The sequence below is a fragment of the Gorilla gorilla genome, chromosome 1 (genome assembly GCF_029281585.2).
Source record: "Gorilla gorilla gorilla isolate KB3781 chromosome 1, NHGRI_mGorGor1-v2.1_pri, whole genome shotgun sequence".
In the NCBI taxonomy this organism is placed as follows: domain Eukaryota; kingdom Metazoa; phylum Chordata; class Mammalia; order Primates; family Hominidae; genus Gorilla; species Gorilla gorilla.
In genome coordinates this window covers 224,873,398-224,900,985 of record NC_073224.2, presented here as the reverse complement: position 1 = coordinate 224,900,985, position 27,588 = coordinate 224,873,398, and the positions used below count along the sequence as shown (strand labels likewise).

Below are 27,588 nucleotides of genomic sequence, written 5' to 3'. Positions count from 1 at the left end.
AGGCAAGACAGCCTGAGGATGGGGAAGGACATGATGGATGGAGAAGTCAGTCCAGGGCAGGGGCACAGTGGCTCAGCTTCTGAAACCAAAGAACAGAAAAGAGGGTAGGTGCAGAGGCTGAGATGTTGACAGTGGAGAGAAATGGGAAACTACACGTAAGGTAACAGAGTTCTGGAACTCTGCCCAGACCCACTCCTGAAAACAGACTTCAAGTGGGCCAGGGTCGTTTGAATGCCTGGCCAGGTGTCCCCATATGTATTAGTCCATTCTCACACTGCTATAAGGACATACCAGAGACTGTGTAATTTAAAAACGAACGGGTTTAATTGACTCACAGTTCCCCAGGGCTGGGGAGGCCTCAGGAAACTTAACAATCATGGCAGAAGGGGAAGCAAACATGTCCTTCCTCACATGGCGGCAGCAAGGAGAAGTGCAGAGCAAGGGGGTGGGGAAAGCCCATTATAAAACCATCAGATCTCACAAGAAGTCACTCATTATCACGAGAGCAGCATGGAGGTAACTGCCCCCATGATTCCATTACCTCCCACTAGGTGCCTCCCAGTCCATCCTAAGGGGATTTTGGGAACTACAGTTCAAGATGAGATTTGGGTGGGGCACAGCCAAACCATGTATCACCGGGTGATCGGAGTTTGATGCCAGATTTCCCAGAACACTCCTCACTGACTCCAAGAAAGAGCCTTGGGGGGAATGCATAGGATCCCTGAGCAGCTGTAGACAGACTGCAGCTTGGAGATTAGGATCTTGAGTGAGTGGAGAGCCCTCCTTTTCAATAAAACCCAGCTGAAGTTCTAGGAAGTGCTGTCTGCTGGAGCTCTGATTTTGGAAGCATTCTGTCCTTTTCCTCATTGTGTGTGTCTGAGCTCATCTTGTCTCTGGGCTACAGAAGGAGAACCGTGAGCCCTGGGAAAATAGGGATGAGTTCTTGTCTAGGAAGCAAACCTTTGAATTTAGCTCTTACCTGGAAAGCATTATTTCTGCCAAGAGAATTGGGAGACAGAGGAGGGGAAAGAGAGAGAGAGAGAGAAGAAGGAGAGGCCATCAGATCTTGATCCCAGTTCCCTGTCCACCACTGCCCGTGCTGGGTAAATCCCTTAACCTCTCCAAGCCTCACTTCTAACATAGGAATAAGGAGAACCCTCACACAAAGGGTCATGGTGAGGAATCAATAAGCTCGGTGCAATAAGTGATAGTGCTCATCAGTGCCACCTTCAACCACTGGGCACCAGGGAGAAGCCACCACTAAAGCATTAATCCACGGCAAAAGCCAGGTGTCAGCACCACTCCACATTTGCTCATCCACGGTTAGATGGATTTTGACATGCTCTCCACTGAAAGTAGCTGTAGCATCTTCCCCGGGGCCTCTGCCAGAATCAGGTGTGCTGGTGTGGAAAAGCAAAGGCTAATCAGATAGTCAGCGTCCCTGCAATCCCAGAGCTCTGAACTTTGAGGGATAGAGGGACCCACAGTATGGACAGAAAGAGAAAAGGCTGTGGAGTCCCAGGGAGCTGGGCTGGAATCTCAGTGATTGGCTTGTTCTGTTATTTTGAGCAACATTTGAGGACCACTAGGTATGTGCCAAGCATTTATTCTAGGGGCTGAGGATACAGTGGTAAGAAAGGTAGATGAAAAGTCCCTAATCCCTTAGAGGGGACATTCTTCTGGCTCAGCAGATCAATACCACATCTGTGGCGTTCAGAGTCCCTTGTTCTTGCCTGGCCTGTGTCCTCCGAGTGTTGATATCACAGAGTGTCGAGTGTATTAAATGAGTTAATGCACGTGACTCTTTCGGCAGGATGCCTGGGTAAAGCATGCACTCACTTAATGGTGGTGTGATCGTGTGCCGTGTGGTCCAGGCAAGGACCCCCATCCCAAACTTGAGGAGAGTCCAGGAAGGCTTCCTGGGGGAAGTGACTCATTGTTTTTTTGTTTGTTTATTTTTGAGACAGAGTCTCATTCCGTCGCCCAGGATGGAGTGCAGTGGTGCTATCACAGCTCACTGCAGCCTCTACTTCCTGGGCTCAGATGATCCTCCCACCTCAGCCTCTCAAGTAGCTGGGACTACAGGCATAGGCCACAAGGCCCAGCTAATTTTTGAATTTTTGGTGAGGCAGGGTTTTGCCATGTTGTCCAGGCTGGTCTTGAACTCCTGAACTCAAGCTAGCTAGCCTCCCACTTTGGCCTCCCAAAGTGTTGGGATTATAGCTGTGTGCCACCCTGCCCGACCGGAAGTGACTCATAAACCAAGACCTTGGGCAGCAGTGCTGTGGCTGGGACAAAGAAATGGAGACCATCCCAGCCAGTCATAACCTCCCCTGACCCTTGTCTGCCCCTGCAGGTCTCCTTCCCATGGATGAGGGGCCCAGCACCATGGCCAGGGCCACAGCCACCTCGTGCCACACAGCAGCCAAACCAGGCCCCCCCACTGTCACATATCCCCTTCCACCAAGGCGTCCAGCCAGCACCGATGCAAAGGAGCTGGTCCCAGGCCTTTCCCAGACCCACCGTGGTCCTGCCGGCCTCCCACAGGAGGCCTGTGAGCGCCAACAAGGAGATGTTCTCGTTCGTGGTGGACGACGCCCGCAAGCCCCCCGTCATCAAGCAAGGTATGCGTCAGGGCTGCCATCGGTGGCTTGGGGGTGGTTCACGGCCGTGTGGCTGGGTCTTGGTTTTGGTTTACTTTCTGATTCTAAAAGTAGAACATGTTCAATTGTAAAAAATAAAAATAAATTCAGGATAAGCAGAAAGTAAGAAAACAGTTAAAAAATCAGCCGTAATCCTTATCCCCAGGGTCTCCCTATTGACTCTCTACTGCGTATCCCTCCAGCCTCTGTGCTGTGTCTGTATACACACACCAGGGCACCTGCAGTGGGTGTGGCCTCTGTGTGTGTGTACATATGAGTGTGTCACGGGATCACGTCAACACACTTTGACTCAGTTGTGCGAAAATATTAGTAATTGCAATCCCCTTTGCCCCCAACAGCCCTAGGAGTTTTTAAAATATTTTACCACCATTTTACAGGTCAGAGGAGACTGACACTTATCAAGGAAAATGACTTCTCCCGAGGAAGTGTATTCAGTCCCATCTAATCTAATGTTTTTCAGTCCCATTTAAAGGCTGGTGAGCTCGGTGACAGCCCACTCACAACCTGGTCACTCTGGGACACACACAACCTTCAGGGTGTCCTTCCTTCCCCACTACCCCCTTGAAAGCCTCTTGGCACTTGGGGAGGAAACAATGACTCTGTCACTGTCCTCTTGGCCTCAGCAGCCTCACCAGCAGAAGAGCTGGTCAGTTTAGTCCCCAGGCATGGTTCCCAGAGTTCCTCCCTAGCCTATGGCATCAAGGTCCCATTTTCTGTCCTCTTTGTCCCAGCCCCAGGCCCTTCGGAGTCCCCAGACATCTCCCAGCGGCTTCCATATCTTTTTCCGGTCTTGCTCAAGACCATTCATGTAGTTACCTTCCTCAGTCACTAAAATCATTATTACTGTGACATATGCACGCTGAAGAGTAAAGGCCATGTGTCTCCACGGTTTACATCATCATCACCATCATCATCAAATGCACCACCACATACCTACCACCCACATTTAGAAATGACTCAGCCATTTTCCCCCAACATTTTAATATGAACTTTTTTTTTTTTTTTGGACGGAGTCTCCCTCTGTTGCCCAGGCTGGAGTGCAGTGGCAGGATTTCGGCAGTGGTGCCATCTCAGCGCACTGCAAGCTCCGCCTTCTGGGTTCACGCCATTCTCCTGCCTCAGCCTCCCGAGTAGCTGGGACTACAGGCGCCTGCCACTACACCCGGCTAATTTTTTGTTTTTGTATTTTTAGTAGAGATGCGGTTTCACCATGTTAGCCTGGATGGTCTTGATCTCCTGACCCTGTGATCTGCCCACCTCGGCCTCCCAAAGTGCTGGGATTACAGACGTGAGCCACCGCGCCCGGCCTTAATATGAACATTTTTTAAACATACAGCAAAGTAAAATAATTTTACAGTGACCCCCTCCCATCTAAATCTACCATTAACATTTTACTATACTCTTTTTTTTTTTTTTTTTTTTTTTGAGACAGAGTCTCACTCTGTTGCCCAGGCTGGAGTTCACCTTCTGGGTTCAAGTGGTTCTCCTGCCTCAGCCTCCCAAGTAGCTGGGATTACAGGCACACACCACCATGCCCAGCTAATTTTTGTATTTTTAGTAGAGATGAGGTTTTGCCATGTTGGCCAGGCTGGTCTCAAACTCCTGACCTCAAGTGATCCGCCCACCTTGCCTCCAAAGTGCTGGGATTACAGGCGTGAGCCAACCATGCCTGGCCCATTTTGCTATACTCTTATTGTATATCTATCTATCAATAATTCTGTGAATTCATTAATTCATCTTAATTTTAGATACATTTTAAAATAAGTTTCCTACAGCTGTAGACTTCCCTCTAAACATTTAGCATGTATACCATTAACTGGAGTTCAACAGTTTTTGTCTTTTTGTGTAAAATTAACATACGGTGTGTATTAGTTACCAATTTATAACCAATTACCCTAACATATAGCACCCTAAAACAAACCAAAACCCTATGCGTTATCTTACACAGTTTCTTGGGCTCAGGCATTTGGGAGTAGCTTAGCAGGATGGCTGTAGTTCAGGGACTCTCAGGAGGTTGCATTAAGCTTTTGACGAGAGCTGCGGTCCTCTGAAGGCCTGCCTGGGGCTGGAGGACACATCTCCTGGGTAGTTCACTCACATCCATGTGTGAAGAGGCCTCAGTTCCTCACTAGCTGACAGCAGGAAGCCTCAGTTCTTCACCACCGCCGCCTCTCCTAGGCTGCTTGAGTCTCCTCATGAAATGGCTGCCAGCTTCCTCCAAAAGAGTGGTCCTAGAGAGAAAAGCAGCAGCCACATGTCTCTTAAGATCCAGCCTCAGGAGTCAAACTCCATCATTTCTCCAGTAGCCTTGGTTACATAGATAAGCTCTGTTATGGCTGAATTGTGTTCTCTCAAAATTTATATGTTGAAGTCCTAATCGCCAGTACCACAGAACCTAACTGTATTGAGAGAGTGCCTTTCTTTCTTCCTTCCTTCTTTTCTTTTCTTTTTTTCTTTCTTTTTGAAACTGAGTCTCACTCTGTCGCCCAGGCTGGAGTGCAGTGGCATGATCTCGACTCACTAAAACCTCTGCCTCCCAGGTTCAAGTGATTCTCCTGCCTCAGCCTCCTGAGTAGCTGGGATTACAGGCACCCACCACCAGGCCTGGCTAATTTTTGTGGGGTTTTTTTTGTTTTGTTTTGTCTTTTTGAGACGGAGTCTTGCTCTGTCGCCCAGGCTGGAGTGCAGTGGCACGATCTCGGCTTACAGCAAGCTCCACCTCCCAGGTTCACACCATTCTCCTGCCTCAGCCTCCCGAGTAGCTGGGACTACAGGCGCCCGCCACCACGCCCAGCTAATTTTTTGTGTTTTTAGTAGAGACGAGTTTTCACCATGTTAGCCAGGCTGGTCTCAACCTCCTGACCTCAGGTGATCCACCCCCCTTTAAAGAGGTAATTAAGTTAAAATGATGTAGTTAGGTTGGGCCCTAATCCAATCTGACTGTTGTCCTTGTGAGAGGAGGCGATTAGGACACAAGCGACACCAGAGGAAAGACCATGTGAGGACACAGTGAGAAGGTGGCCATCTGCAAGCCAAGGAGAGAGGCCTCAGGAGAAGCCACCCGGCCAACACCTTGATCTTGCAACCTCTAAAACTTGAAAAAATAAATTGGTGCAGTGGCTCACCCCTGTAATCCCAGCAGTTTGGGAGGCTGAGGCAGGAGGATCCCTTGAAGATAGGAGTTCAAGACCAGCTGGGGAAACACAGCAAGACCCCATCTCTATTTTTAAAAGAAAGAATTAAACATTTAATAAAGTAAAATTAATTTCTGTTATTGAGCCCCCTAGTCTGTGGTATTTTGTTATGGCAACCTGAGCGTATTAATACAAGCTTCATCCAGCATTGGAGATGACTATATAGGGGCATGAATACAGGGACAAGAATCACCAGGGTCATCTTGGAGACTGGCTGCCACTCAATGAAATGCACAGATCTTGAGTGAACACTCACTACGTTTTGACAATTGTATACACCTGTGTAACCCAAACCCCTGTCAAGAACATCACCATCACCCCAGGAAGCTCCCTCAGGTCCCTTCCAAGTCAGTTCCCAACCCTTGCCCGCAGAGGTAACCAGTCTTCCAAATTCTTTTTCCACCATGGATTAGAGACTCCTGGTCTAGATTCTCAAATACATGGAATCATGTAGTGTATGTTTTTCATGTGAGGCTTTTTTCACTCTGCATATTTCTGAGATTCATCCATTTTGCTGTATGTCTTGCAAGTTGTTCCTTGTGGCCAGGCACGGTGGCTCATGCCTGTAATCTCAGCACTTTGGGAGGCCAAGGAGGGCGAATCACAAGGTCAGGAGTCTGAGATCAGCCTGACCAACATGGTGAAACCCCATCTCTACTAAAAATACAAAAATTAGCTGGGTGTGGTGGCGTGCACCTGTAATCCCAGCTACTCAGGAGGCTGAGGCAGGAGAATCGCTTGAACCCGGTAGGCAGAGGTTGCAGTGAGCTGAGATTGTGCCATTGCACTCCAGCCTGGGCGACAGAGCAAGATTCTACCTCAAAAAACAAACAAACAAAAAAACAAAAACAAGTTGTTCCTTGTTATCATTGAGTCACATTCCATGGATGTATCACAGATTTCTCTTTATCCATTCGTCCATTGGTAGACACAGGTGCTGTTTCTTTCTTTTTTCACTCAGTCTTTGATGAGTAGATTTCTCCACCTGTTTCTCCAGTGCCATGTTGAACTTGGGAAGTGAGCGAGCCATGAACGGTCCTAAGGCTTTGAGGCCCTCAGATCTGCCTGGGCGTCACCACTGCAGCCTCCCACCGGGGTGTCATCTGGGTGGGGAAGGCACCATGATGTCCACTCCCAAACTTCCACCGCGTTTCCCTGATGCAGAGAGGGGCTTCCATCTTCCTGTAGTGAGGAGTTCCCCTGTGTCAGACCCGGGCCTCTCTGCTCCAGGCTTAGGAGAACACTGCCGGCTCCAGGCCTCCAGGTTGGCTCTTCATTGAAAGCACCCATTTTTGAGCAATCTGAGGAAGGCCTTTCCTCTCTTAACAAGGCTGGACTCTTCAAACAAAATTGTTTTGCCTTTAGACCATTGCTTTGCTTTCGATTTGAAAAATTCTATTTGGAAACGCAAAGCCAAGGACTTATTTATTCTAGGTCAGGGTTTCTCAATCTTGGCACTGCTGACATTTGGGGCCAGATAATTGTTTGTTGTGGGGCTGTCCCGTGCATTGTTTTTGAGACAGAGGCTCACTCTGTAACCCAGGCTGGAGTGCAGTGGTGCAATCTTGGCTCACTGCAACCTCTACCTCCCGGGTTCAAGCGATTCTCCTGCCTCAGCCTCCCAAGTAGCTAGGATTCAGGCGCCTGCCACCACACCTGGCTAATTTTTGCATTTTTAGTAGAGATGGAGTTTCGCCATGTTGGCCAGGCTGGTCTCGAACTCCTGTCCTTAAGTGATCTGCCTGCCTCGGCCTCCCAAAGTGCTGGGATGACAGGTGTGAGCCACCAGGCCTGGCCCAGCCTGTGCATTGTTGAGTGTTTAGCAACATCCCTGGCTTCTACCCACTCGATGCTCTCAGCAGTTCTCCCCCACTCAAGCTGTGATACTCAAAATTGTCCCCAGATGTTACCAAATGTCACCTGAGGGGCAGAATCGCCTTGGTCAAGGCCCCCGTCTTGGTGGTGCTCGCCCTTCTCCTCGAACAGGCAGTAAGGCCGCAGCTCTAAGGCCGAATCTTAATGGCAAAGCTCATACAGGTGAGGGAGGAAGAATTAGAATGGAGAATGGAAATGCGTGGGGTGATTTTTAAAGATACCATCCTGATTTATATATACTGTAAGTAATGGAATAATAATGAGATTGTTTGACCCTAACACTGATATCCTACTTTTTAAAATGTAACACTGTATCATGAAGGTCAATACATTTACTGCATAATGGCTATGAGTACAGGCTCTGGATCAGACAAACTTGAGTTCAAATCTTGACTCTATCACTCGCCAGCTGTGGGACCTTCAGCAAGTACTTGACAACCCTGTGCCTCAGTTCCCTCACTTACAAAATATGATATGAATGCCATGTCACTAGTTGTTATGCTGTATTTTTATTGTTGTATTGTTATTTTTTATTGGGTTTTTAAGAAGTATTTTTGGCCAGGCATAGTGGCTCCCATCTGTAATCCCAGCACTTTGGGAGGCTGAGACAGGAGGATCACTTAAGCTTAGAGGTTTGAGACCAACTTGGATAACATAGCAAGATCCTGTCTCTACAAAAAATTAAAAATTAGCAAGCATGGTAGCATGCACCTGTAGTCACAACTACTTGGGAGCCTGAAGTGGGAAGATCAGTTGAGCCCAGGAGGTCAAGGCTGCAGTGACCCATGATCATGCTACTGCACTCTAGCCTGGGTGACAGAGCAAGACCCTGTCTGTCTGTGTGTCTCTCTCTCTCTCTAAATATATATATATATACACACATACACATACATATATATTTTCAATCCACAGTTGGTTGACTCCACAAATGTGGAACCCACACATATGGGGGGCCAGCTGTATCTATTTCTTGTTATAAATCCCAATATCACAGAACCAGATATAAATAAGGCTTTGAGGGCCATACAGTCTGTGTTGCAACTACTCAACTCTGTGTTTGTGGCACAGAAGCAGCCATAGATGATACATATGTAACTGTGGCCACATTCCCATAAAACTGTACTTTCAGTCATAGGCTGGATTCAGCCCCAGGGCTGTAGTTTGCCAGTCCCTGCTCTACCTAACGTTTCATTTACTCCTCACAGTAGCCCTTTATGATAGAGACTATTCATGCCCCTAAATGATATGTGTGGAAACTAAGGCTGAAAGAGATTAAATGACCTGCCCGAGCGATTAAACGATCTGCCCAAGATCACCAGCTCTTCTGTGGCATAGGAAAAAGGACTGGAAAGAGACACATCATGTTGGGTAACAGCACAGTTAGCAAAGGAAGAAGGAAGGAGGTGGCCCTTTCTCTTTCTAGTACTTCTGTGATGCTTTCACTGCTTTTCAGTGAACACACACACCACTTTGTAATTTTTTATTCTTTTTTTGAGACAGAGTCTCGCTCTGTCGCCCAGGCTGGAGTGCAGTGGCGCAATCTCGGCTCACTGCAAGCTCTGCCTCCCAGGTTCACACCATTCTCCTGCCTCAGCCTCCCGAGTAGCTGGGACTACAGGTGCCCGCCACCACACCTGGCTAATTTTTTGTATTTTTAGTAGAGATGGGGTTTCACCGTGTTAGCCAGGATGGTCTCAATCTTCTGACCGCGTGATCCGCCTGCCTTGGCCTCCCAAAGTGCTGGGATTACAGGCATGAGTCACAGCGCCCGGCCTTTAATTTTTAAGTTACATAAAATGTCAATTTCTGGGGGGAAACAAACAGGAAGGCTAACGTGAACATCTTCTTCAGGCCTCAGGGAAACTCATGATGTCTTTTGTGCTCTCTGCTGATCTCACGCCTTAGTGTGGACCAATGCCATGAAACTGTCGGAAAAATCAGTGGCCGAGGGGATTCCTGGGGCAGCTCCCCCCGCGGAGATTTATGTGGAGGAGGACTTGGCCCAGCAGGACAAGGTGAGGGAGGGGTCTGGGGAAGGGTGGAGCTGCAGCAGCAAGCGCACTGCAGAGGGACTTGCCGATGCCTGTTCTCTGTGGCCCAGGAGTGCCCTTATCCTGCTTCCAAGAAACCACCTCTTATTCCCCAAGACATTCAACCAAATGTTTTATTCTAAATTACGACCTCCGCAACCACTGTTTATTAAGCATCTACTGTGAGCTGGACTGTGTCCTGTGCACTTAACATTCATTCACTCATTTAATCTTTGCTGTCTTCAAAATAGGTTTTTAAATCACCATCACTTAACAATGAGGAAACTGGAGCTCAGAGAGGTTAAGTAACTTGCCCAAGGTGGCACAGTACAAGGGGCAGAATTGAGATTCACACCCAGGTCTGGTTAACTTCCCTAGTAGGAGGAAGTGAGAGCTGAGGTCAGAGATGACTAAGCAAATGGGAAAGACTTGTTAAAGAACCAGAGAGGTTTAGGGAGTGAGACAGAAAGAGAGGTCAGAACAGATCAATTGAAGCAAACTTGGGAAGGATGGATCCAGGTTGATTTTGCCTCACTTAGCCACAACCTGAAAATTATATTATAATCAACCACTTTTGCACCAACCTAATACTAAAAGCAATGATCCACAATGCCTTGCTTCCCCTAAAGATCAGGGCCTGACCTTGCAGCAATTCTCAGAGTCTGTAAGGAGCAGAACCACCTGGAGCTCTTGTCACACACGGGAGTGACATGTCCAGGAATCTGCAGCAATGGTGAGTAAGGTGGGAAGTCCGGTTTGGATGCTCTGTCAGTTACCCACTGCTGTAAACAAGCCAGCCCAAAACTTAGTGGCTTAAAACAGCAATTTATTTCCCACAATTCTATGGGTTGCCTTGGAAGGTTCTCCTGCTGGTGTCTTCTACCTCACTCACGCAACTGCAGTCAGCCGGTGGCGTGGCAGGGGCTGATGGTCTCAGAAGGCCTCATTCCCATGTCTGGGACCTCGGTTGGGACACCTGGAATTAGTTTTTTTTTTTTGCTTGTTTGTTATTTTTTTTTAGTTTCTTCCCACAGATTTTTTAAGTTTTTGTAGAGTTTTTATTAGTTTTCTTTTTTTTAATTTTTCCATAAGTTATTGCGGTATAGGTGGTATTTGGTTACATGAGTAAACTAGTACAGCCAATATGGAAAACAGCATGGAGATGCCTTAAAGAACTAAAAACAGAGCCACCATTTGATCCGGCAATCCCACCACTGGGTATCTACCCAGAGGAAAAACAGTCATTATTCAAAAAAGATACTTGCACATGCCTGTTTATAGCAGCACAATTCACAATCGCAAAATCACGGAACCAATCCAAATGCCCATCAATCAACGAGTGGATAAAGAAACTGTGGTATATATATTCAATGGAATACTATGCAGCCATAAAAAGGAATGAATTAACAGCATTTGCAGTGACCTGGATGAGACTGGAAACTATTATCCTAAGTGAAGTAACTCAGGAATGGAAAACCAAACATCGTATGTTCTCACTGATATGTGGGAGCTAAGCTATGAGGACGCAAAGGCATAAAAGTGATGCAGTAGACTTTGGGGATTTAGGGAGAAGAGTGGGAGCAGGGCAAGGGATAAAAGTCTACAAATATGATGCAGTGTATACTGCCTGGGTGATAGGTGTACCAAAATCTCACCACTAAAAATCACCACTAAAGGACACTTGGAATTTGAGCCCTCTCTGCGCATAGTTTTTCATCCTGGGCTTCTTCATAGCAGTACAGTGGCCTCTGGGTTTCCAGAGGGCCAGGACAGAAGCTGTACAGCCTCTTAAGAACTTGCTTGGAGACCACCCAATATCATGTCTATCACTTTTTCTTGGTCAAAGTAGATCACAGGGCCAGCCTAGATTTAGGGGCTGGGGAAAATAGACTCCACTGCTTGATGGCAGAAGCTGCAAAGTTATTTGTAGCCATTTTTAATCCATCACAGTTGTTAAGCTGGAAATAGGATCCAACCACATTTCTAAATTTTTACTATTTATGAAATATTTATGCCCTGACTAGTCAGGACTCCTTCAAGTGCAAGTGACAATAAACAAATTGATTTAAGAAAAAATAGGCTGGGCTCAGTGGCTCACGCCTGTAATCCCAGCACTTTGGGAGGCCAAGCAGGAGGATCACTTGAGCCCAGGAGTTCAAGCCCAGCCTGGACAACATAGTAAGACTCGATTTCTGCAAAAAACAAAAAACAAAAAACAAACAACAACAAAAAAATGAGCCACGCATAGTGGAACTTGCCTGTAGTCCCAGCTACTAGGGAGGCTGAGGTGGGAGAATCACTTGAGCCCAGGGGATCAAGGCTGCAGTGAGCTGTGATTGCACCACTGTGCTCCAGCCTGGGTGACAGAGCAAGACCCTGTCTCAAAAAAAAAAAAAAAAAAAAAAAAGAAAGAAAGCATTTATTGTCTTATCTTATTGGAAAATGTAAAAGCCAACCAGCTTCAGGCATGACTGGATCCAGGAGCTTGAATGATCAGCTTCCCCTCCCCCACTATCAGTTTCTCCACTGTTTCCCTCATAGTTTTGCTTTTGCAGCAGGCTGGCTTCTTATGTTGGAAAACATGACTGTAGACAAACTGAAGTCTGTAAGTTTAAAGTTTATGATCCAAAAGGAAGCAAGAGCTTCTTCCTCTTTTAAGTAATACATGAAATCTCTGAGAAAATGCCAATTGACCAGGCTGGGTCAATTGCAGATGGGACAGGAAGGATCAGGGCACATAACTGACCCTCCTACCAAGACCATGTGGAAGGGTCAGGGGTGCTCCCTCAAAGAAGTCACAGGGTCCTCACCAGAAAGGCAGGAACCATAGCTGTGCACCATAAGCTGCAGGCTTCTCTGTACTTCAGTGCCCAGCACGAGCGTGGCACACAGTAGATGCTCAATACATGTTTGTTGTGTGGATATTGAACAAACACCTGGCTGGAAATGGAGCCCTCGGGTAACTCATATTGGATAAGGCAAGGGGCTGCCCCAGAGCATGGACTCTGTTTGAGGCTGTCCTTTGAAATGTTGCCACAAGCACTCACAGGGACCCAATGACAGACCCTGGGCAGCAGTTGGGCTCCATCATGACCAAAACCCTGTGGTTCCCCAGGTTAGCAAGCTAGAAGGTCGAGCTCTCCAGGCAATGAGCTGGCCTAGAAACTGCCCACCCGCTTCCTTCCCACCAGTGGAAAATTGCATGGAGAGCAGTTTCCTCTCAAAGTAACTGATCAGGAACTCTGTAGCTGCCTATGAATCACATCGGGGAATTTTTATTCTCAATCTTCCTGATATTTTATTGATGCGTTCTGGTGAGAAGTTTGGGGGATTTTTTTCCCCTTTTTTGGGAAACCTAACAAATTCTTCAGCTACAGTGCTTTTTCTTTTGGAGAGATGGGGGACTGGGTTAATGATACCTGTGGGTACAGCCTGCCAAGCCCAAAGTTTTTTCCAGCCTGAAATTTACAAGAGCCTACATACATAAATCACCATTCCCCTCTCATTTATTTTTCATGACTCAGTTACCTGGAATAAATTTTTATGTGAATAACCAAAAGAGCCAGGGAATAACAGAAGAGAGGAAAGGGGAAAAGCTATTTCAGAATGTATTAAATTTGTAAAGTTAAATAGCCCCATTATAGTCAGAATGTGATTGAATAGAGTCATTTCCTTAATTACCTTTCCTTGGTCCCCAGATGTTAGACTGAGGCCTGGTAAGTTGATTCCTAAAAATATTATAAATAAACTTTTTGGCAACAAAAATTCCAAAGTGGGATGGTGGTTCTTAATATGAAAGTATAATTTTAGGGGAAAGGAAAGTTTCTGTCGCTCTAAGGTATACACATGCCTTATAGAAGTCTGTATGCAAGTAGTCATTTTAACCAAACTCTTGTCTCTATGAGTTGCCAAGTGACAGAGAGCCTCAAAGTCTGCCTTTTCCCTGCCTGCCTGCCCTTACTTTCCCAAAATAATTACACTATAATTTTCCTACCTTTTTTTGAGACAGTTTTGCTCTTGTTGCCCAGGCTAGAGTGCAATGGCATAGTCTGGGCTCACTGCAACCTCTGCCTCCCGGGTTCAAGCGATTCTCCTGTCTCAGCCTCCCAAGTAGCTGGGATTACAGGCGCTTGCCACCACACCCAGCTAATTTTTGTATTTTTAGTAGAGACAGGGTTTCACCATGTTGGCCAGGCTGGTCTCAAACTCCTGACCTCAGGCGATCCACCCATCTTGGCCTCCCAAAGTGCTAGGATTACAGGCGTGAGCCACCGCACCCGGCCCTTACTTTTTTTTTAATGGGCTCAGCCTCACACCTAGGCCCACACCTAGTAAGCTTCCCATCTGATCTCTACCCAGGATGAAATAATTCTGCTGCTGGGAAAAGAGGTCAGCCGTCTCTCAGATTATGAAATTGAATCCAAATACAAAGACGTCATAATAGCAAACCTGCAGAATGAAGTGGCTGAGCTGAGTCAGAAAGTGTCAGAGACCACCACCTCCAGGCAGAATGAGAAGGAGATCTCGCAGAAGTGTCAGGTTCTGGATGAAGTCATCGATGCCAAACAGAAAGAGATCCAGAGCTTGAAAAGCCAGGTAGGCAGAGCCTGAGAGGTACAGCACAGCTCTCAGGCCAAGGCCCGGGAGGCCCCAGGACCACCAACCAAGGTGAGCCACCCAGAGTTAGGGAACGCGTGGTCAATGGAGCATGGTGGTTAAGAACACAAATCCACAAGACTGGGAGATTCGGCAGTTTCCTAGCATGGTAAGAACAAGAGCAGCCTTTGTTCAGCACTGGCCATGTGCAAGAACTAGTGCAAAGCACTTTAGATTAACTTATTTAAACCTCACAATCCTCTGACACATCCATTCTACAGATGAAGGGTCTAAGGCAGGCCCAGGCCGGGTGCGGTGGCTCACACCTGTAATCTGGCACTTTGGGAGGCCGAGGCAGGCGGATCACTTGAGGTCAGGAGTTTGAGACCAGCCTGGCCAATATGGTGAAACCCTGTCTCTATTAAAAATATGAAAATTAGCCAGGCGTGATGGTGCATGCCTGTAATCCCAACTACTCGGGAGGCCGAGGCTGAACCTAGGAGGCAGAGGTTGCAGTGAACTGAGATGGCGCCACTGCACTCCAGCCTGGGTGACAGAGTGAGACCCTGTCTCAAAAAGAAAGAAAGAAAAAAGTCTAAGACAGGCCCAGAGACACCCAGGAACTGCTTACAGCTTGCACAGCACGTGAGAGGTGGCGGTGCAATTTGAACTCAGGTCCGCCTTCTCGCAGACCCCATGTTCTCACCTCGATTTCCTGTTTCCCCACAATGCTGTCACTTCAGTAACCGCGTCTCACCCAAATCCAGCCCCAGCCAGAGAGAGCTATGTGAAGTTAGCTAAGTGGGGAGAAGAAACCGCCCGGTGTTCCAAACACAGAGGCCTTTACCAAACCCTGAAGGCAGTTAGTTACTGGTTCACTTATAGGGAATTTCATCAAACAAAAATTCTTCACCTGGAATTTCTGAATTTACCAGTCATGTACGTTTCTCTTGAAACTTGATTCAAATTCTTTTTTTTTTTTTTTTTTTTTTTTTTACTTTAAGATTGGTCAGTGATGGCTGGGCGCGGTGGTGCACGCCTGTAATCCCAGCACTTCGGGAGGCTGAGGCGGGCAGATCACAAGGTCAGGTGATCAAGACCATCCTGGCTAACACAGTGAAACCCCGTCTCTACTAAAAATACAAAAAATTAGCCAGGTGTGGTGGCAGGCGCCTGTAGTCCCAGCTACTCGGGAGGCAGTAGAATGGCGTGAACCTGGGAGGCAGAGCTTGCAGTGAGCCAAGATAGCACCACTGCACTCCAGCCTGGGCAACAGAGCGAGACTCCATCTCAAAAAAAAAAAAATTTGTCAGTGATATTGTATATCAGTCAACAAAGTTGTTAAAAGAGTAATGGGCCACTGGTGAATTTCACCCTCAGTGCATCATGCTGGTTAAACTGTGGGCATGCCTGGGGCCTCTGTTCACCGATTCACTGCTTTTGGCCTCTGCCTTCTGTACCCAATTCAGGGTGCACAGTTTCAGCCCTGGAAAAAGCCTAGGTTAGACATGGTGAACCTCGAAGAGTCTTTCCAGGACTATAAACTCCACAAGGGCAAGGGCTGGGCCTAGTTACCTTCCAGAATAGGACAGTGTCTGTCCATTCATTCATTCATCCACTCATTCGTTCATTCAAACGTCTGTTGAGTGACTACCCAGTGCCAGGCCCTCTTTTGCGCTCTGGGAATTCAGCAGAGAACAAGGTTGACCTGATCCTTGTCTTCTTACAGTTGTGTTCCAATGAGGGGGACAGAGTAGACAAGAAAACAGACAAATATATGCCCTAATACTGAGGCAGTGACCCTCCTTCAGACCTGTTTTTGAAAGAGCAATGAAAGGAGCTGGTCCTATAGGAAATACTGCTGCAGACAGCTGCCTGGACATGTCTCTAACTCCTTGAGGAGCCTCTTTCTCTTCTCATCTGAACCCAGTTTTGCAACCAGATCTCCATCTTTTTCAGTAACTCTCCCATTTCAGAGCTTTCCTGCACTAAGTGAAGTGTCTTGTCCAGGTACAAGGTTAAGGATGAGTAACTGTCACATCTCTTTGAGTCTGTGTCCACATTTTGGGTATTGTTTAAAGTGCTCACATTATCTGGAAATTTGTCTTTCACCGAGAAATTATCTATAAATAATTACTCTGTAGCCGGGCGTGGTGGCTCACACCTGTAATCCCAGCACTTTGGGAGGCCAAGGCAGGCGGATCACCTGAGGTCAGGAGTTCGAGACCAGCCTGGCCAACATGGCGAAACCCGTCTCTACTAAAAATACAAAAGTTAGCCAGGCGTGATGGTGCGTGCCTGTAATCCCAGCTACTTGGGAGGCTGAGGCAGGAGAATCACTTGAACTTGGGAGGTAGAGGTTGTAGTGAGCAGAGATCATGCCACCACACTTTAGCCTGGGCAACAGAGTAAGACTCTGTTTCAAAAAAAAAAAAAGAAAGAAAGAATTACTCTGACTTATTAATACTCCTCCCCCCACTTTGATCTTGGCTCATAATTGAAAGATGATACTTTATAACAAAGCATCTCTGAGCTAAAGGATGCAGTTGGTCTGAATCCAAATCAAGTTTCATCTGCTCACATTTTAGTCTCTTAAATATTCTATTGCCAACAGAACATTCAAGCAGACGTACAAGCCACATGGCAGGTTGATTTATTGTTCTGATTACTTTATTCTCCCGGGTCTCCTGAAAGTGTGTGCATAACGATTTGCTCTCAAAGCCCTTCGATCTGATACAATACCCCAAGACGATGCGTACCGCCATGCGGCCTGCACTGCCTGTGCTAATTAGAAGCTGAATTAGTATCTTAAAGCAATCAGTCTTCCTAGCACTATTAACTTTCTTATGACCCAGTGCCCATTTTATTACACAGTATAATAGGTACTAAACACCTGGGGATTTATGCCAATTATAGACAATATGGATATTTATTTTGGTCATGAAATTGATGAAGATGTTTGAAGACTACTTGGAGTTTTCCCACAGTCTGATATCCTAAAGCTCTGGTACTTAGATTGAAACATTTCCTATCTGTCGACAGCACTGGAGTCTGGGGGATGTATTTTCCCATCCCTTCTGGAAGTTTCTCTCTGTGTTGTGCCTCTGGTATACAAACAAAAGCATTAAGCTGAGAAGAGCTGTAACTTTTTTAAAAAAAAATTCCAAGTGCCTTTTTATGGGAGAGTTGCATCTCCCCACAGAAAACAGGAAGAGGTGAAATAATTTTTTTCACTCCAAGTTTCCAAACTGGAGACCTGCACGAGTATGGCCTTGGAGAGGGTTGGGACATTGCAGCCCATGTCCCTCCATCTTCCAGTGAGCACCCCTTCTCCAGTGTCTCAGATGCCCCAGGGAAAATGTGACTGGTGCACGAAATGGGCCGTAGAAATTGTGAAACCTTGATCCTTCTGTTAATTCTACCACCGAGTCATAGCCACAAGGTTTTCAGGGACAGACACTAAAAACAGACTGTGAGCGCCACTTGGTGGCCAGGTGCAGGGCACACCGTATCTGCATTGTCGGGGTCCCCCCCGACTCCCACCCTGTCATATCTTATGATATGCGTGCAACACGATGAGATGATTAACAGGGATTCTTGCACTCCTCTTAATAACGATCACACTGGTGTTTAAGTGAGCCTAGGCAAGGCTTACAAATGCACACAAAAATACTATCAATCTACCTTCCTGGAGACAGGCAAGAGAAGCAGAAGCTAAAACGCACTGTAGAATAATCAGAGCTAGTGTCTATGTGGGGAGCCAGGCATGGTCTATGTACTCTTACATGTACTAACTTATTAAAATGCTTTCAACAACCCTGAAATTACGACTGTCACCACACTTACAGAATAAAAAAATGGGACAGAATTGGTGTCCTCCCTACCTTCACGCAGAGACGGATTTTGCAGATGGCAGTCTGGCTCCTGAGTCCCTACCATGCTCCACGGCCTCAGGCTGTTAATGCTGGTTCCTAGAGCCACGTGGAAAGAACAGGAAGCAGGCAACTAAAGCCTGGATTTGGATCGTAACTCTACCACCGACTGATCTGTGCAATCCCAAGCAAGCAACCTCACCCCTCTGAGTCTTGATTTCCTCACTTGCAAAATGGGAGCTGATGTGGTTTGACTGCATCCCCACCAAATCTCAACTTGAATTGTATCCCAGAAATCCCACATGTTGTGGGAGGGACCCAGCAGGAGGTAATTGAATCATGGGGGCCAGTATTTCCTGTGCTGTTCTCGTTATAGTGAATAAGTCTCATGAGATCTGATGGTTTTATCAGGGGTTTCCGCTTTTGCTTCTTCCGCATTTTCTCTTGCCGCCGCCATGTAAGAAGTGCTTTTTGCCTCCCGCCATGATTCTGAGGCCTCCCCGGCCATGTGGAACTGTAAGTCCAATTAAATCTCTTTTTCTTCCCAGTATCGGGTATGGCTTTATCAGCAGTGTGAAAACAGACTAATACAGTAAATTGGTACCAATAGAGTGGGGCATTGCTGAAAAGATACCTGAAAATGTGGAGGCAACTTTGGAGCTGAGTAACAAGCAGAGGCTGGAACAGTTTGGAGGGCTCAGAAGAAGACAGGAAAATGTGGGAAAGTTTGGAACTTCCTAGAGACTTGCTGAATGGCTTTGACAAAAAGCCTGATAGCGATATGGATAATAAGGCCCAGGCTGAGGTGGTCTCCGATGGAGATGAGGAACTTGTTGGGAACTGGAGCAAAGGTGACTCTTGTTATGTTTTAGCAAAGAGAATGGTGGCATTTTGCCCCTGCCCTAAAGATTTGTGGAACTTTGAACTTGAGAGAGATAATTTAGTGTATTCAGCAGAAGAAATTTCTAAGCAGCAAAGCATTCAAAAGGTGACTTGGGTGCTGTTAAAATCATTCCATTTTAAAAGGGAAACAGCATAAATTCAGAAAATTTGCAGCCTGATGATGGAGTAGAAAAGAAAAACCCATTTTCTGGGGGAGAAATTCAAGCCAGCTGCAGAAATTTGCATAAGTACCAAGGAGACTGATGTTAATCCCCAAGGCCATGGGGAAAATGTCTCCAGGACATGTCAGAGACCTTCACAGCAACCCCTCCCATCACAGGCCCAGAGGCCCAGGAGGAAAAAGTGGTTTTGTGGGCCAGGCCCAGGGTCCCCATGCTGTGTGCAGCCTAGGGACTTGGTGCCCTGTATCCCACCCACTCCAACCATGGCTAAAAGGGGCCAACATAGAGCTCAGGTTGTGGCTTCAGAGGGTGGAAGCCCCAAGCCTTTGCAGCTTCCACATGGTGTTGAGCCTGCAGGTGCACAGAAGTCAAGAATTGAGGTTTGGGAACCTCTGCTTGGATTTCAGAAGATGTATGGAAATGCCTGGATGCCCATGCAGAAGTTTGCTGTGGGGTCAGGGCCCTCATGGAGAACCTTTGCTAGGGCAGTGTGGAAGGGAAATGTGGGGTCAGAGCCCCCACACAGAGTCCCTACTGGGGCATTGCCTAGTGGAGCTGTGAGAAGAGGGCCCCCGTCCTCCAGACCCCAGAATGGTAGATCCACCAATGGCTTGAATCGTACTCCTGGAAAAGCCGCAGACACTCAACGCCAGCCCATGAAAGCAGCTGGGAGAGAGGTTGTACCCTGCAAAGCCACAGGGATGGAGCTGCCCAAGACCATGGGAACCTACCTCTTGCATCAGCGTAATCTGGATGTGAGACCTGGAGTCAAAAGATCATTTTGGAGCTTTAAAGTTTGACTGCCCTGCTGGATTTCAGACTTTCATGGGCCCTGTAACCTCTTTGTTTTGGCCAATTTCTCCCATTTGGAATGGCTGTATTTACCCAATACCTGTACCCCCATTGTACCTAGGAAGTAAACTAGCTTGCTTTTGATTTTACAGGCTCATAGGCGGGAAGGACTTGCCTTGTCTCAGATGAGACTTTGACTTTTGGGTTAATGCTGAAATGAGTTAAGACTTTGGGGGACTATTGGGAAGGCATGGTTGGTTTTGAAATGTGAGGACATGAGATTTGGAGGGGCCAGGGGCAGAATGATATGGTTTGGCTGTGTTTCCACCAAATCTCAACTTGAATTGTATCTCCCAGAGTTCCCATACATTGTGGGAGGGACACAGGGAGAGGTAATTGAATCATGGGGGCTGGTCTTTCTCATGCTGTTCTAGTTATAGTGAATAAGTCTCACAAGATCTGATGGGTTTATCAGGGGTTTCCACTTTTGCTTTTTCCTCATTTTCTCTTGCCGCCGCCATGATTCTGAGGCCTCCCCAGCCAGTGGAACTGTAATTCCAATTAAACCTCTTTCTCTTTTTTTTTTTTTTTTTTTTGAGACAGAGTCTCACTCTGTCACCCAGGCTGGAGTGCAGTGGCACGATCTCGGCTCACTGCAAGCTCCGCCTCCCGGGTTCACACCATTCTCCTGCCTCAGCCTCCCGAGTAGCTGGGACTACAGGTGCCCACCACCACGCCCGGCTAATTTTTTGTATTTTTAGTAGAGACAGGGTTTCACCGTGTTAGCCAAGATGGTCTTGATCTCCTGACCTCATGATCCGCCCGCCTCAGCCTCCCAAAGTGCTGGGATTACAGGCGTGAACCACTGCGCCCGGCCTAAACCTCTTTTTCTTCCCAGTCTCGGGTATGTCCTTATCAGCAGCGTGAAAACAGACTAATACGGGAGCATTCCCAGGAGCCTTCTGCGGAGAGGCCATGAGGCTCTGTTGAAGGAGTAGTGTCTGTGAGTGGGCTTTGTAAGCTCTAGAGTGTTCTGTGGGATATATAACCTATTGTTTTCATTTGAGGGAATTAATTTTATAACATGCTTCCCTCTCTTGAACTTTGCTCTGTATCCAGTCAGTACTGGGCGACCTGGAACCAACAGGTGGTCTGTTTATGGCTGAGAGTCCAAAGGTCATCAGAAGGCACATTAAGGAACCAGGTATCCCCAGTGGCAGCCAGGCCTGGGCCCCTTTATGGGCACAAAGATAAGGTTCATGTTTTGATGACATAGGAAGTGGTGGTCCTTGAAGGAACAGGCCCTCCCCTGTCCCTTCCACTGGTTAAAACTAAAAAGCTTGGTTTCCCCAACACCCCAGCCAAAACTCAATCTGAATCTTTCTGTCAAGCTTGTGAGAAGTACCTGTGTGTCTCCCAGACATGGGCCAGCTCCCCTCTGACTGTGCCACCTCCTCCCACAGATCAGTGCCCTACAGAAAGGCTACAGCCAGGTGCTGTGCCAGACCCTGTCAGAGCGGAACTCAGAAATCACATCCCTGAAGAATGAGGGCGAGAACTTAAAGAGAGACAACGCTATCACATCAGGTGAGCCCTTGGAGTCGGGCCTGGGAGCTGCCACTCCCACACCCGTTGTTCTTGGCCACAGCAGACATCACCAATCAACCACATACTTTTTGTTACTGAACTTGGCTGCAGCCTCAGAGTTCTTCCTAGCAGCCCTTTAGGCAGTTCCTGTCCATGAATCTGAGTTCGCCCTCAGAGGTTTATGTGCTATCCAGTTCCTAGCATAGGGCCTGGTTTGGAGTGAGCCCTTGATAAATATTTGAGCAAATGTTATCTCTTAGCTAAAAGGCCTGCTGAGCATGGACCTCACCAGGGAACACACAAGACAAGCTGCAGCTCAGGCAGTCCCATGAGCCAGTTTGCTGTGAATGCAAACTAGAATGTGGCTAAAATGGGGTTGCCAATTTAAGGCACCCAGCCTCTTACCCATCTCACACTGGTGCTCTTGGGCCGGAGCGAAAGCATTTTGCTAATTGAGAGGTAGCTGGATACTCAAGAACTTGGGTGGGCAAGGGGGCAGCCAACTCATGGCCCACCCTTGCCAGGCACAGCTGTTTCTTAGCCTGGATTCATTCATTCATTCATTCATTCATTCATTCATTCAGCACATTTATGGAGCAGCTGCTAGATGCCAGGCACTGTTCTAGGCACTGGGGAGAGAGAGCCCTGAGCAGTCAAGATCCCTCTGCCCCTCTGCTCATGGGGCTCACACTTGGGAGAGGATGACAGACAATAAGAAGTAAAAAGATAAATGAACAAGCCCATACCAGAGAGAGATCAGTGCTCCAGAGGAAATAAAGCTGGACACCGTGGTGGGGAAGCACTCAGGGGGTGAAGTGAAGGAGAATAGCTTAGTGCAAGCTTGTCCAGCCCACGACCTGCAGGCCACATATGGCCCAGGACAGCTTTGAATGAGGCCCGACACAAATTCCTCAACTTTCCTAAAACATTATGAGATTTTTTTTTTTTTAGCGATTTTTTTTTAGCTCATCAGTTATTATTAGTGTTATTATTAGTAGTATTTTACGTGTGGCCCAAGACCCTTCTTCTTCTTCCAGTGTGGCTCAGGGAAGCCAAAAGATTGGACACCCTTGGCTTAGTGCCTGGGCAGGGATATCTCTGAGGAGGTGGGAGGGGCTGTCGGGAGGCCCCTGGGAACGGTATGCTGGGCAGAGAGCACAGGTGCAAAGGCCCCGAGGCTGGATCAAGCCACAGTGTTGGATCAACTGCCGGCGAGTGTGGCTGGAGTCAGGGAACAAGGGGCTATGGGACCTGGTGGGGTCAGAGGGGAGGCAGGGCCACATTACATGGGAGGGGTTCAGGTTTTCTTCTAAGTGTGATGGGACACGTTAGGGTTTTTAAGGCAGAGAATGGCATGTCTCGAGACCTGCAGATGATAGGGCCATGGACAGAGAAAGGGGGAAGAGAGAAAAGCAGGTGGTGGAGAGGGAATGAGTCCAGGTTGGGCATATTGCTCCTAAAGTCCCCCCTGCACAGCAGGAAACATGCCCGTGGCTGTGAAAGCAGAGCGTAGCGTTGAGTCAGACACAATCGCTGTCTTGCAGGACCCAGGCCGCCTGGCTGTGGCTTTCCCTCTGCCTCACTCTGCAGTCCCCCTCCCCACTCCAGGCTCTACCTCTGTTCTTCCCTAACATGGAATGTTCTTGGATACTTGTGAGCCCTATGGGCAGGGCTGCTCTGGGCACCAGGCATCCCAGGGGGATCTCACTGGGCCCTGCCCTCCTCCCCAGCGTCTGTCCATCACACCCCATCCACGCTGCAAGCCTGTCTCAGACACCACTTCTCTAATCAAGGAGTCAGACAGACCTGGGCTCAGGTATGGCCTGGGATGGGCTACACTCTCACGGCCCCAAGTGTGGTCCCTGGACCAGCAGCATCAGCATCACCTGGATCCTTGTGAGAAACTGGGAATTTCAGGCCCCACTCCTGACCTTCCGATCAGAATCTTCATTTTCACAAGCCTCCCGGCTGCTGCGTGTGCACACTTAAGCTCGGGAAGCACTGGGCCGGGTTACGCTGCAGTGACAAACAGTCCCCCAAGTCTCAGTGGCCCACAATAGACAGGTTCAGCTCCTGCTTCCACCCTGAGCCCATCATGGGTCAGTAGGGGCTTTGGTCATTGTGGCCACACAGTGACCCAGGCTCACAGAAGCCATCACAACACATCACAAACCCCATCTTCCACAGCAAGAGAGGCAGATGGAGGAACAAGGTGCGGATTTCCTCACCTGCCTGAAACAACTCAAACAAACAAACAGAAAAAAATGTCTGAAATAATGGTTTCCATCTATTGGCCCCAAGAAGCATGTGACGATGATCTGGGAGGGAGTGGAAACAAACAAGATGAAATCTACGATTGCCCCTGGCTGGCTTGCGCTGGAGAGAGTTTCCAGACCACAGCAGGGAGGGGAAGCCAGACAGAGCCCAGTGGTCAGCCCGACTTGAGGAGATGGAGGTGGAGAAGCCAGCACAGCTTGAGTTTGCTGGGCGGCGTGCCAGGCGGGAGGGGTCTGCACGGAGAGCACCCCGGAGATCTCAGAGGGTCCCCCTCAAGTCTTCAGCAGAGTCAGGTGTGATGAGCACGTGCATGTGGGCAGGGAAGGAACCACCCAGGAGGAGCAGAGGGAACCATCTCGAAGCCCGCGTAGGCCTGAGAGTAGCTCACTTTCCCACCATCCAGAATGGGGCAACCTTGCACTACACAGGGCATCTGGTAGAGACTCAAGCCAAATTCATTCTAGAGAAAAGGTCACTCTGGTCCCGCCTCACAAAGCATGCAGGCAAGCCCCAGAGAGAGCAGTCTGTTTCCAAGGAACTTAACTGTGTCCCCGGACAAAGTTCATTTTTACAATGAAATTCTGGATCATGTTGTTCTTTATTACACATCCTTGATTGTGCAATAAAGATTGATTCTTGATTGATACCCACCAATAAAACTAGGATGAATGTTTTTCTAAGAAAAGGACCGTATGAGATAACCTAATACCACTGCATTATGCACCCTTCTTCTCACTTTTTCTCGATGTGATAATACAATAATATATTGGCTATCTGCTGTCACATAAGTTATCCCAAAAAAGCAACAGATATGTTTATCTTACCCAGTTTCTGTGGTTCAGGAACTTGGGAGTGACTTAGTCTGGCTCAGGGTCTCTCACGAGGTTGCAGGAGCTACTGCTGTCATGTCATCTAAAGCCCGACTAGGGCTCGAGGATCCCCTTCTGGAATGACTCGCTCACATGGCTGTTGGCTGGAGGCCTCAGTTCCTCACCATGTGTGTCCTTCCCTAGGGCTGCTTGAGTGTCCTCACAACATGGCGGTTGGCTTTCCCCAGACCGAGTGATCCAAGGAGAGCAAAGAAGAAACCACAACATCTTTGATGATTCACCCTGGGAAGTCACATTCACCACTTCCACAGTGCCATATGAGTTACACACATCAGCCCTATTCAGGTGGGAGGGGGCTACACGAGGCCAGGTATTCTAACAGGCAGGGATCATGGGGGCCATTTTGCAAGCTGGCTACCACATATAGTTGTGGGTGGCAGAGAATAAACACTATGTGTTAGCCACTCTACTATGTTCTTTATACAACTCTGTAGATACAATGAGAGGTTAAATAACTTGTTCAGACCACTAAGCTAGGCTGGGCATTGTGGCTCACATCTGTAATCCCAGCACTTTGGGAGACGGAGGCTGGTGGATTGCTTCAGCCTGGGAGTTTCAGACCCGCCTGGGCAACATGGGCAAAACTCCATGTCTACAAAAAATACAAAAATTAGCCAGGCATAGTGGCACATACCTGTAGTCCCAGCTACTTGGGAGGCCAAGGCAGGAGGATCGCCTGAGTCCAGGACGTCGAGGCTGCAGTGAACCATGATTGTGCCACTGCATTCCAGCCTGGGTGACAGAGTAAGACCCTGTCTCAAGAAAAAAGACGACTGAGCTAGTAAGTGCTAGAGACGGTTTCCAAACTCAGATGAGTGTGAATCAACACGTCCCTTGCTGCCACAGGCCCATCTCGTGGCCCCTCCTGGTCCCTCTCTCTGCTGAGCCTTTGTTCCCAGGCAGGGCCGATGCCCACAGCACCCCGACAGATGTTTCCTGTCTCCAGCAACACGCACCGACTGACCTCTCCTTGTCACTGGGACCTTGAACAAATGATGTGCAGTGGATATTGGTCTCAACCCCATTCAAGCTCCTGGGATCCTTGGAGACACCTCCCTTCTCAGTGCCAGGCTCGTCACAAACTGTTTGACAGCGGCAGCGATGACAGTCATCCTCACTGCCTCTTTGACCTCTGTGAGTCTTCTTTTTTACAGGGATGGTGTCATCTTTGCAAAAAGACATGTTAGCAAAGGATGAGCAAGTTCAACAACTAAAGGAAGAGGTCAGTCACCTAAAAAGTCAGAACAAGGACAAGGACCACCAGCTGGAAGCCCTTGGCTCTAGAGTGAGTAAGGATGACTGCGTCACCTTGTAGCCATCGGGTGAAAAGCAGCTAAAGTGAAGTCACGTGATATGCTTGTTTCATTCACCCTGGGCCCTTAGTTTAAATTTCATTCCTTCCTCTCACACCATTGTGCTGGGGGCGGGGTGGCGGGGGGCGTTGGGGGCAAAACATGAAATGCCGACCTAGAGAAACTAAAACAGCTGGCCACATTCTTTGCACCTTTTCAAAGATCGGCGTGCATGTGCCCCGGAATAAGCAAGATGTAGCTTCAACTCCAGGAAACATTTTCTAATGCCCATTATAAATGAGTTTGGTTAATTCCAGCAGTAAATGCACCTCTCAGCTTGGCTATTTCCGTGGCAAGGCTTAATATTAAAGCAGAATAGAATCACTGCATGCAAAAGAGGACACGGTGGGCTTCCCCTCATCCCAGTAACCACTGGTTTGCACAGTCACCTTCGAAGCAGAATGTTTGCAGGCCCAAGTGCAGTTAGACAGACTTTCATTTCTTCTCTTAGACTTTAGTGTGGGTAAGAATATTCTGTGTGGAGTGAACCTGGTAGGCAAGTCAAGAGCTGTTTAAAAGTAGTTTTGAGGCCAGGCATGGTGGCCAATGCCTGTAATCCCAGCACTTTTGGGAGACCGAGGCTGGTGGATCACACGAGATCAGGAGTTTGAGGCCAGCCTGGCCAACATGGTGAAAATCTGTCTCTGCTAAAAATAACAAAAATTAGCCAGGCGCCTGTAATCCCAGCTACTCGGGAGGCTGAGGCAGGAGAATAACTTGAACCTGGGAGGCAGAAATTGCAGTGAGCTGAGATCGCGCCATTGCACTCCAGCCTGGGCAACAAGAGTGAAACTCCGTCTCAAATAATAATAATAACTATTTGCCAAATTTACCTCAATGCTCTGACTTTAGAATCCTGAACCTATAGGATTTCTCAGTATTTGTGAGATGTGTCTGTTTCAGTGACTCAAGGTAAAACCTAACAGCTTTCATCTCAGGTGTGCCTGATGAGTTCGCCAAGTCTGCACGGGCACCCAGGCAGGGTGGATCTGGGGGTCCAAGGATGAAGCAGCAGTAGTGACCTCTGGCTCTGACTGCAGTGCCCCAACTGGAGCTGGAGAAAGGCAGGACAGGAGCCCCGGGGGCACACAGACCAGGGTCGGAGCCCAGAGTGGGCTTTTGTTATAACTGATGTGGCCTCCCCTTTGTCATCAGCAAAATGGGAACAACAAAATCAGTTTTGAGAAGTGAGAGGCCGGTTTGCATTGTGCGCTTCCGCCTCTGCGGCTGGTTAGCCCGCCTCGCCAAGCCCTCTGCATCCGTCCCCCGAGCAGGGTCACCGCCTGGATTACATGTGTTGTCGCTGTTTCAGGTGTGTGGGTATGTGGGTGTGGGTGTGAGGATGTATGTGGGTGTGTGGGAGGGTGAGTGTGTGAGGGTGAGGATGTGTGTGGGT

The 27,588-nt window shown here is 48.0% G+C and overlaps 1 protein-coding gene and 1 long non-coding RNA gene across 20 annotated transcripts in view; one reads left to right on the top strand and one right to left on the bottom strand.

Moving 5' to 3' along the window:
• Positions 1–27,588, top strand: part of FHAD1 (forkhead associated phosphopeptide binding domain 1) — a 154,460-nt gene that overhangs the window by 40,220 nt on the left and 86,652 nt on the right. For 16 of the 19 annotated variants that reach the window (XM_019018836.4, XM_055385077.2, XM_055385070.2 and 13 more), the window contains exons 4-8: positions 2,357–2,624; positions 9,638–9,747; positions 14,122–14,358; positions 21,550–21,673; positions 25,995–26,125. In XM_019018836.4, coding sequence (XP_018874381.4) covers positions 2,357–2,624; positions 9,638–9,747; positions 14,122–14,358; positions 21,550–21,673; positions 25,995–26,125 — 870 coding nt within the window. The remainder of the gene's footprint in view (positions 1–2,356; positions 2,625–9,637; positions 9,748–14,121; positions 14,359–21,549; positions 21,674–25,994; positions 26,126–27,588) is intronic. The other 3 variants (XM_055385079.2, XM_055385072.2, XM_055385054.2) reach the window with 1 other exon arrangement.
• On the bottom strand, positions 303–18,532 carry LOC134757857 (uncharacterized). The gene is made up of 3 exons (XR_010132400.1): positions 18,243–18,532; positions 4,608–4,894; positions 303–2,707 (listed from the first exon to the last, which is right to left on the bottom strand). It is a non-coding gene; the product is annotated as an uncharacterized lncRNA (long non-coding RNA).